Source organism: Anser cygnoides, chromosome 12, assembly GCF_040182565.1.
Source record: "Anser cygnoides isolate HZ-2024a breed goose chromosome 12, Taihu_goose_T2T_genome, whole genome shotgun sequence".
NCBI lineage: Eukaryota > Metazoa > Chordata > Aves > Anseriformes > Anatidae > Anser > Anser cygnoides.
The window spans coordinates 1,821,768-1,831,453 of NC_089884.1; the positions used below are offsets into that span (position 1 = coordinate 1,821,768).

Below are 9,686 nucleotides of genomic sequence, written 5' to 3' on the forward strand. Positions count from 1 at the left end.
AGGAAGACCGCTTTAAGGTGAGAAGGGTTTCAGTCGGGGATTTGGGGGGAAGCCAGTGTTGGGAGGCAGCTCGCTGCAGAGTTGCAAGCAGCCTCTCCAGCACAGCTAGATGAGAAATCTCCCCCCAGGGATCTTGCTGTGGTCCTCAGCACTGGGAAGCTTTACAGACTGCACTTTAAGAGTTATTCTGAGTGCTTCTTCGGTATCCAAATAACAGTTTTGCAGCTGGAGTGGCTTGTTTTCCGTTTTTCTTAACAGTTTTAATACTTGGAAGAACTCTTGCTTTTGTTTTCTGATGCTATTTGATGTTTTTCATTTGTTATCAGAAAGCGACACAGTGGTGCCTCTTGAATTAAACTGTTAGTATTAAAGAGCAACTGCAAGGGAAGAACTGAAATCCCATTTTAGGTTCCTTCTTTTCGCTGGAAAAAGTCTATTTTAGACACCGAGAGAAGACCCTGCTTGCTGGTTTTCTTCATATCCCCTGCCACAGTTTACAGTTTTGTTGTTGCTCGAAGTCTAGTTCAGATTATATAAATCCTAAATAAAGGGGGAGCCCTAGCCAGAAGCCTGTGGTCTCTTAGAAGAGCAAAAAACCTCTGCCATCCAGCTTCTTGAGAGAGCCAATCTGGCAGCCGACGTGTGATCCTCTCTGCCTTTTTCCCTCCTGGAGTCACTTAACACACTTCTGGGCGATACGTAGGCCGGCGGGGCGATTCCCATCTGAAAGGGATAGGGGCAGAGAAACCCGCCGGCCTCTTTGCCAGCAGCGAGGAACGCGCGCCAAATCCATTCGCTCTGGATCGGGCTCAAAATCCCCTCCTGGCCCTCCAGGCTGGCCGGGGAAGGGAGACGAGTTCTGTGCCTTCCCCCAGGGCCTGATCCTGCCTCCTGCAGCAGGCAGGGGGTGCTGGGCGAGGATGCTGTGGAAGGGCAGAGCTGGTTCGTGGCGCCTTCGCCTCTGCTCGGGGACGAAGCTAGCTCGCTGCTCAGAGCTGGAGCGTCGGTCCGGGGAGCTGGCTGGGGAGCCGCATTCTTGGGCTGTTGAAATAAGATATCTCAAATTTGATTTAAAAAAAAAAAAAAGTGGTTTAAAGTGCATGCGTTTCTAAAGCTGAAATTGAAATCAAGCGTTCCAGCGGATTTGAGAGGAAAGTTGAGTTCCCGTTTCCCCTTGTGAGGCGTGTTGAAATTTTGGGCACTTTGTTCCACTTCACGCTGAAGTTTTTAAAAATCCCCTAACGGAACAGAAACTTCCGTGCTCAGCGCAGCTCTGCTGACTGCCTGGGGAAGAGTTAGCTCTCCAGCCTTCGTACACCCCATTTCTGTGTTCGTAACCTCAGTAACATCTCTCCCACCAGGATCTCAAAGCGCTTTTTAACTCGCTGATGTTCTGCGTCAGAAGGAGAGGCGCGGACAGCGTTCCCCTGCCGCGGAGCCGTGGGGGGGGTCCAGATGCGAGGCTGTGGTTCTCTGCCAGGCACCGAGCGGCCCTGAACCTCCCCGAGCCGCAAGCGGATGCCGACACCTCCCGGGTGATATTCCAGAACTGAAGTCCTTTGACATCACATTTGGAAATTGGTTCTAGGAAAGTTCTTTTCAGATGGAAACTGCAGTAGGAGTCAGCGCTGTTGTTTGAAAGGTTGAACAATTACAGGGAAACTAATTTAGCTCGGATGTTAAAACCAGTCTGCGCTGGTAGGTGCAGTCCTTTGAAACGGGGGGATTAATGAGGTGAAGTCCTGACAAAAGATTTGAGAAGCTGTTTTAAACCCGAGCTGGCACGTGAGGTTAACTCCTGGCAGCTGGAGCGTTAGCAGTGCGACTCGGCGTAACCTCTCACGGGATGGCTCGGGGTGGAAGGGACCTCACAGATCACCTCGTGCCAACCCCCCGGCCGTGGGCAGGGATGTCTCCCACTGGATCAGCGATCCGCTCTCCTTCTGGCAGAATTGACATGTCAGAGAGTCCTGATCCTGCATCAGCAGAGGGAGTCCGTCCCCCCCCCCAGCTGCTTCTTCACCCAGCTTTGGGACGCGGAGGGAGCGGTGGGAGCCCTCGGCAGCTCGTCCTGGCGAGAGCTGCTGGTTTGGTGGGGTCAGTAAGCACAGAGCCTGGGCACCTCGCTTAGAAAACGAGGTGGTGGCTGCTAATAACGGTGGTGGCTGCCTTGCAGGGTCACGAATACGAATTGAGTTGCAACTCTGAAAAAAAAAAAAGTGGTGAAGCCCCCAGCTTATGGCTCCTCCAGGGGCGCGAGGCAGAAGGCAGGGCTGCCTGGCTCGGTGCTCTGGGAGGCTGCAGAAGGGCCCTTTCCCTTCTCCCGCTCGTTTCCATGGGTAGGCAGAGTAATTCCATCGCTTCCACCCGCCAGGAAGACGAGGAGCTGCTGGCCTAGCTCGCTGTCCAGTGTTGTGGTTGGTGAGCTTACAAGAGAATCCCTTCCAGGTCTGCGGGAGCACGGCCGCCGCGAAGCCCCTGTTCCAGTGGACGGCCGTGTGCCTCATCTGTGTTTGCTTCGCTGGAACAGCTGTTAGGATCCTTTTGGTGCCAAAGAGATAATCTGACTTCAGGGAAAATCTTACTTTGTGGGGGAATGGTTGTGAAAGGAGGCACGCTGACCTCCTGTGTGGGCTGGCTCTGGCAACAGAGAGCCTGACGAGAGAGGGAACTGCTCTGACCTTCAGCCGGTGCCCCAGCAGCCATCCCTTACACAGGTGCCTCATGCCAGCAGGCCAAGGAGACCCGCAGCCACCTACAGATGGAGTGGGAAGGAAACAGAGCAGCAGAGGATTCAGCTACAGCGAGCAAAGAACCGGAGGCTGCCACGGGACGGGATGCGCAGGGTGCCGTGGGGCAGGCAGGATCGGGTGCCTCGCAAGCTGATGAGATGAGCACGAGCCCATGGCAGCCGAGGTGCGGAGCAGGCCACCTTCTCCTCCTGTCGGCTGCTCCTGCCGCGCCAGACCTCGGCTGGGAGCTGGAGGGACCCGCAGGGTGTCGGGGTGACCGATCCAGGTGGAGCAGGGGAAGGATGCTCCGTGTCCTGTACTCCACTGCTGCAGCCCTCGGCACCCAGCCTGTGGGGTCTGCACCAAATCACTGCAAAATGGTAGCTGCTGGCTCGCCGCCCCATGGGACGCACAGCACAGATGGGCCCTAACGGCTGTCCCAGGGGACGTGGAGCCTTGTTGTCCCCCGGCTGTCCCCGGGGTTTGGAGCTGAGTTGTCCCCGTGCAGCTATCAGCAGCGGGCACCCAGCTCGGCCAAGGGTGCCGCATGGCAGCAGGGCCTTTACTGCAGCGGGGGGGCTGTGCCCAGCTTTGCCTGGAGCAGATCCAAGCCCCAGCTGCTGCCCCAGGAGATGCGTAACCGTCCCGTACGGCTCCTGACCCCGGCTCGGGGTGCAGGGGTGCACGCGGGGGGCCGGCAGCACCCTGACCAGCCCCACCACCGTTTATCCCCCCCCCGGTGCCGACCCAAACCGGAGGCTTTACAAACACACCGTGCGGCTCCAGAGGTGCGAGAGGCAGAAAAGCAGGAGATAGCCCAAGAAGCGTGCTGACAGGGCAGGGGGAAGGGGCTGCGGGGGCTCCCCTGGGCACGGGGGACCCCCTCCGGAGGGGCTCGCTGAGCCGGCTCCCGGGCACGGCAGGCGGGGGCTGTGCGCACCGGGGCGCACCGGGGCGCACCGGGGACCGGCGGGGCCGGGACCCCCCGGGGAAAACCCGGCCCGATCCCGGCGCAGCCGCACCGGGGAAGGCCCGGGGAGGGCCCCGCCTGTCCGCCGGGGCCGGGCGGCGGCGGCGGCTGCGCAGTGCTCGGGGGCGCCATGAGCGGGGAGCGGCTGAGCGCCGTGCGCCGGCGGGTCCGCTGCTTCCCCGACTTCCCGGTGCCCGGCGTGCTGTTCCGGTGCGCCGCGGGGCTGGGGTGGGGGATAAGGGGCTGGGGATGGAGCGGCGGGGTTGGGGATGGAGCAGGGGGCCTGGGGATGGAGCAAAGGGGCTGGGGATGGAGGAAGGGGGCTGGGGATGGAGGAAGGGGGCTGGGGATGGAGGAAGGGGGCTGGGGATGGAGGAAGGGGGCTGGGGATGGAGGTAAGGGGCTGGGGATGGAGGAAGGGGGCTGGGGATGGAGGTAAGGGGCTGGGGATGGAGGAAGGGGGCTGGGGATGGAGGTAAGGGGCTGGGGATGGAGGTAAGGGGCTGGGGATGGAGCAAAGGGGCTGGGGATGGAGCAAAGGGGCTGGGGATGGAGCAAAGGGGCTGGGGATGGAGCAAAGGGGCTGGGGATGGAAGAAAGGGGGCTGGGGATGGAGGAAGGGGGTTGGAGCAGGGGGCCTGGGGATGGAACAGGGGGGCCTGGGGATGGAGGAAAGGGACTGGGAATGGAGGAAGGGGGCTGGGTATGGAGGTAAGGGGCTGGGGCTGGAGGAAGGGGGCTGGGGATGGAGGAAAGGGGCTGGGGCTGGAGGAAGGGGGCTGGGGATGGAGGAAAGGGGCTGGGGAAGGAGCTGATGAAGGGGTGATTCAATACATTGCAGGTCTGGGCTTGCTTCGTGGCTGGGGGTTTGGTCCCTCCCCAGGAAGCTGCAAGTGCCGCTGCAGCAGCCCCACTGCCCGTCCTCCCCCGTGGCGGCGTGTCTGCACGCCTGCCCTGCCGGGCACGCTTCCCCCTGGGTGCAGCAGCTCCACCACGTGCACCCCTGGGAGCTCGCTAACCGCTCTTCCTCTCTTCGCAGCGACATCAGCCCCTTGCTGAAGGATCCTGTGGCCTTCAGGGCTCTGATTGATCTGCTGGAAGATCACCTGAGGGCGTCTTTCCCCCACATCGACTTCATTGCAGGTGGGCGTTCACTGAGACAGAGCACCGTGGTGCCCAGGCGGTCAGTGTGGGGAGACGCCTTGCTAATGGGGCAGGAGAGATTGTAGCCCTTGGACATCATCCGAATGTCGGCCTGGATCATACGTAACACCAGCAGGAGTTATACCCTTAACCCAGTACTGTAGTTTCCTGAAATACTGGTTTGGGATGTGGCAGATGGCATCTGATGATACTTCAGTGCAAGTTTCGTAATTCGTTCCTTCCCTCAATAAGAAAAGAGGCATTCATTGAGCACTAAAGCCCGGTGTGCCATGCCTGTAAGGTCTCATGCAGTCCCCAGGGCACGGAGCCCCCGTTTCCAGCATGTTTTCCTTCCCGGAGGGTTTTATCAAGCCAGCTGAAACAGCCTTCGTGGTGATAACGCGCTGCAGCACACATTTTAAAGAGACTGAGAATGAAAGTGCTCAGGAAGGTGCTGCTTGGGCTGGGCGATAGCCCAGGGCTCGGGGAGTCTCGACCAAACGTAGCCCGAGTGCCTCCTGATAACCAAGTTCTGACCCTGGCGGTGCAAAGTCCCTGGCTGCGTGGCCGGACTGATACCGGGGCTGAGCTGAGCTTGCTGCTGTAAAGAAGAGTTGGAAGGGAGGCAGAAAGGGCTGCTGAGCTGCTGGGGGTGTCACTGCGGTGCCCCACAGCTCCCCAGCAGCACGTCTGCGTGAGCACGGTGCCGTGGTGCATGTCTTAAACCCCTGGAAATGACCGTAAGGGCAAAGTGCTCCTGGAGTAGGTGTAGATGGCTTGCTTGCAACACGGGACGATGAACCTGGGATGTCGCACAGTGACCCTCAGGCGTCGGCTCTGCTGAGTTCTTCCTGCTCTGCCCCCCAGGTCTGGACTCCCGCGGCTTCCTCATAGGCCCCCCTCTGGCTCAGAGACTGGGGATCGGCTTCGTGCCGATACGAAAAAAGGGGAAGCTTCCCGGTCCGACCGAGTCCGCCTCGTACACCCTGGAGTATGGCAAGGTAACGCGCGGGGGGGGGAAAGGGGTTTCCAGGCTGCGGTTGGGGGTGTGAGTGGAGGGGGCAATGAGGCCGGCAGAGGATGCCCCGGCCAGCCCCGATGGGTGCTGAGCCCAGGGGCACGGCACGAGGTTTGGGAGCTCCCCGGGGCTTTGCCGTGCTCCGGCACGGCGCGGCTTCATCGCCGAGCCACGCACACGGGGTTCGTGTCGGCGAGCCGTGCTGTGATTTTTTTTTGGGGGGGGGGGGCCAGGCTGGGGCATAAGAGTTGGTGCTAAATTGCTTTCTTTGGCTTGAATTCAAGGGCATGAACATCGAGCTCCCCCCCTCTTCCAGTAAGTGCTCTAAGTAAACGCCTTTACCGCATGGCTTCGAAACGGGGCGCTCACCTCGTAACACCGCCCCCCTTTCGGATCACAGAGCCGTAGGCCCAATAACCCGCTACCGCTGGTAACTAACAGCAGCAGGACCACCGCACTCTGGCATTACTTACGAGGTCTGTTTGGGCCAAGCCCCTTACGGGACGAGTTCATCAGACAAAGGACGTGCCTGTAGCTGCCTCGGCGGCGCTGCCAGGGCAGAGCGCTCCAGCCCAGCACGTTACGGGAGCTTTTCCCCCCTTGGAGAGCTGCTCTGGGATACGGTTTCACAAGGAGACCGTAACTCCCCCGATGAACGCTCAGGACCCTGACGTGCTGGAGGGTTGGCCCAGCAACCACCCAGCCCGCTCGTTATTCCTGTGGCACTCTCCCGCAGCTGGAGCGTGCGTTTTTGGGGTTTTAGGTGCTGAGTGCTAAGGCTGATCTCGCTGAAGACGTGTCTGCGTTCCGCCGTGCGGTAGCGGTTTGAGAAGTGTTTCTCTGGGAGGCGAGGCTAAAATGAAGCTACTCTTTCCACCCTGCAGGCTGAACTTGAGATCCAGAGCGACGCCGTGGAACCGGGACAAAAAGTAGTAATTGTCGATGACTTGCTTGCAACTGGAGGTGAGAGAAGCGCTGGTGGAGGGCACGGGTAACGCGGGTGAGAGCTGCATGTGCGGGTCTGCCTGCGATCACCCTGATTTCCTCCGGGGAGTGACTTTACCGAGACGTTGTGCATGGAAACTGCCACCCCTGTAACACTTTGCAACAAGGGAGGGGGCGGTAGCAACGTCTGTGGTGTTTAAGTCGCTGTGGCAGCTAAAACTTGTGCTGTGCGAGGCGCAGGAATGCATGGTGGGGCTGCCTGCGGTTAGCCCTGGGGGCCGCAGTTTGCCTGGGGGCTGCTCCTCGAGTGCTGATCTTTCTGCTGAACCTCTGCGTCCTGCAGGTACGATGCGTGCGGCCTGCGAGCTGGTGAAGAGGCTGAAGGCTGAAATCCTGGAGTGCCTGGTGATCATAGAGCTGAAACTCCTGAAAGGGGTGGAAAAGCTCGAGTCCGTCCCCTTCTACTCCCTGCTCCAGTACGACTGACGCTCAGGCTGCGGGCGGAGGCTGCAGGTCGCTCGCTGCCGGCCCCGGCCCTCTCCTGCGTTGGAGATGTCACGGGCTTGATGTCACGAGGGGGTGGGCAGGGGAGAACCTACAGTTTCAGTCTGAATGCTGGCCAGAGGCTCTACAAGAGTAAGTCCTAGTCGTTTTTCCAAGCCGCAGATCAAAGCGTATTCAGCGCATGGATCCTTTTTTGAGTTCGTCCTGGTGGGAATAGGGAACAGACTGATTGCTTGGGGGAGGGAGACCACAAAACTTTGCGGGTGGATTTTTTTTTTATTTTTATTTTTTTAGGATACCAACGTGAAAATGTTGCTGCTGAGGCAGGGCAGGGCTGAGACCTCTGTGGGGTCCAGCACGCGCTTTTGTTTGAGCCGTACCTGGCCAGCCTCCTTTTAACGGGTTCCTAAGAAACTCAGAAGATGGGCACAAGGTGGTGATTTGTCTAAGGGGTAAACTGAGGTACCTGCCACCGGAGGAAAAGGAGTTGTGCTCACAGCCAAGCTGCCAAAGCACCAGCTGAGGCAGTGTGATGGACGGAGCAGGGTTTAGCAGAGCTCCCCTTTGCATGGTTCAGGTCAGCCACAAGGGCAGGCAGGACTCCGCGTGCCAAAACTTCCACCACTGAGCACAGTACAGACTGCATCCCTGCCTTAGCAGGGGCTGAACTCACTGATGAAATAAACGTCGACTTCTTTGTATTTTTTCTAAACTGTCTCAGAGCTCTTCTTGCAGTAGCTGAAGCTGTTACGTACCCTCGTGAGCGTCTTCCTCCGGTCCCGAGCCATCACTGGAGGCTGTGGTGTGAGCTGCCCGTTGCCACCCCAAACGCTTGGAAGGAAGCACTAACCAGGGAGGCAGGATTGGCCCTTCCAGGTATCTTTTCTCCCCACCTGGCACTGAGCTCTGGCTGGAGGGGGGCACCCAGGCTGTTCCTGTTGGGCTCTTGTGGAAATAATTACCCTGTGCTGGGGGGGGAGCACAGATTAAGCCCCTGCACCTTCCCGCTCCAGTGTTACGGGCGCGTGGGGATGGCGCACACCCTGCCCTGCGCTTACAGCTGTTAAAGGACCATTGGGGCTATTTTTATCACCGTTTCCTGAAAAGCCACTTCAGCGCTGCTCAGTTAGCGCTGAGAAACATCGTTCCCCCGGGAGAAACCTACCCCAGGGCGTTGGGATTCGCAGCCAGCCCCTGCGTGGAGCCAAGCGAGGCAGAGCCTCGCACGCATTCTTGGCGCGAGGAGGAGGGTCCCTGCTGCGAGGTAGAGAGGGGAAAAATCGGTTCCACCCCGAGGAGCTGTGGAAAGCAGCTGCTCACCGTGGAGGCGAGCGTAAGCAAGCCCTGCCGGTGCCAGAGCTGGCAGCGTGCGAGGCCAAGGGGTGACATCAGGGAACGTGGGGACGGTGCCTTCGCCTTGGCGGGCAGCGAGAGCCCCTCGATGGGATTGCTCGCTTTGAAGCGGTGCCTTGCAGGCAGGAGGAAGCTTTTCTGCCCGAGCAGCAAACGGGAGCTCGCTGCGAGCTCCCCGGGGGCAAGCACACGCCTGCTGCCACCAGCTCTGCTCACCCACCCTTTGGGAGCTCCCAGAGGGGCTCTGTGCTGAGCCCAGCCCCGTGCCCTCACCCCACAGCCTCTGTGCAGGGTTTAAACAAACCCTCCTGTGTGTCCCCCCCCCGGGGCTGCTCCTGCTGGGAGCGGGGCTGGCTGCAGCCAGACTGCAAGCGGGGTGCTGGAGGGGGGTGCGTTGTGGGGTCACCGACGGTACCAGCCTGGAACAGCAGCACTCCACCTGGGGAGGCTTCCTTGGGACATCACAGCCAGCAGGACAAAGGACAGGTGCCTCTGTGCTGCTGCTTCCACTTTTTAACCAGAATCTGCGATTCTGAGCAGCCAAGGTGAGCGCGCCCAGCACCAGGCAGCCCCCATCCTGTGCAGCGCCTGTCCCCCAGCAGTGACCCAAGCTGGGTGCGGGGCCAGGCAGGCACCTCTGCTGCAGCTGGCACCCTCCTCATAGCGCTCATCCCTCTTCCCCAGCCCCTTCGGCAGCTCCCAGCGAGAGCAGCTCGCGCTTCCCCTGCCTAAAACCACCCCCCGCTGCCTCCAGCCCTCTCTCCCAGCTCCCGTCCCCAGCAGGAGCTGGGCTGCAGTCCGTCCCCTCTGCCGCCCGGGCCCTACTATTTACAAAAGCTGCATTCAGCTCTCCGCGAGCCCACGCTCACTTTTTCCAGTAAGCCTTTCTGCAGGAGTTGGCCGAGGACCCGGCCCTTCCCTGCGTGAGCGGCCGGGGCCCGGTGCCACGGAGAACCGCGGGGCGAAGCGGCGCAGGCAGGCAGCGCGCGGGAGGAAGAGCGCTGGGTTGACAGGAGTCGGC

At 60.1% G+C, this 9,686-nt stretch overlaps 2 protein-coding genes across 2 annotated transcripts in view; both read left to right on the plus strand.

The window, feature by feature from the left end:
- Nucleotides 1-5,747, plus strand: part of GALNS (galactosamine (N-acetyl)-6-sulfatase) — a 54,271-nt gene extending 48,524 nt beyond the window's left edge. Inside the window, exons 15-16 of the transcript XR_010834367.1 lie at nucleotides 4,742-4,845; nucleotides 5,713-5,747. The gene's annotated coding sequence lies outside the window, so the exon portion shown is untranslated. The remainder of the gene's footprint in view (nucleotides 1-4,741; nucleotides 4,846-5,712) is intronic.
- Nucleotides 3,754-8,024, plus strand: APRT (adenine phosphoribosyltransferase). Its single transcript, XM_067004205.1, has 5 exons — nucleotides 3,754-3,912; nucleotides 4,742-4,845; nucleotides 5,713-5,846; nucleotides 6,748-6,826; nucleotides 7,152-8,024. Exons 1-5 carry the CDS (start codon nucleotides 3,833-3,835, stop codon nucleotides 7,292-7,294), a joined length of 540 nt encoding a protein of 179 aa, XP_066860306.1. The 5' UTR covers nucleotides 3,754-3,832; the 3' UTR covers nucleotides 7,295-8,024.
- The last annotated feature ends 1,662 nt before the right edge of the window (nucleotides 8,025-9,686 follow it).

What these genes read in the sequence shown, in the direction of transcription:
- APRT (XM_067004205.1), top strand. Translation starts at nt 3,833, where the DNA reads ATGAGCGGGGAGCGGCTGAGCGCCGTGCGCCGGCGGGTCCGCTGCTTC. An exon ending in ACACCCTGGAGTATGGCAAG is followed by an intron (nt 5,847 to 6,747) that starts GTAACGCGCGGG and finishes TCCACCCTGCAG; the next exon opens with GCTGAACTTGAGATCCAGAG. An exon ending in TGACTTGCTTGCAACTGGAG is followed by an intron (nt 6,827 to 7,151) that starts GTGAGAGAAGCG and finishes TGCGTCCTGCAG; the next exon opens with GTACGATGCGTGCGGCCTGC.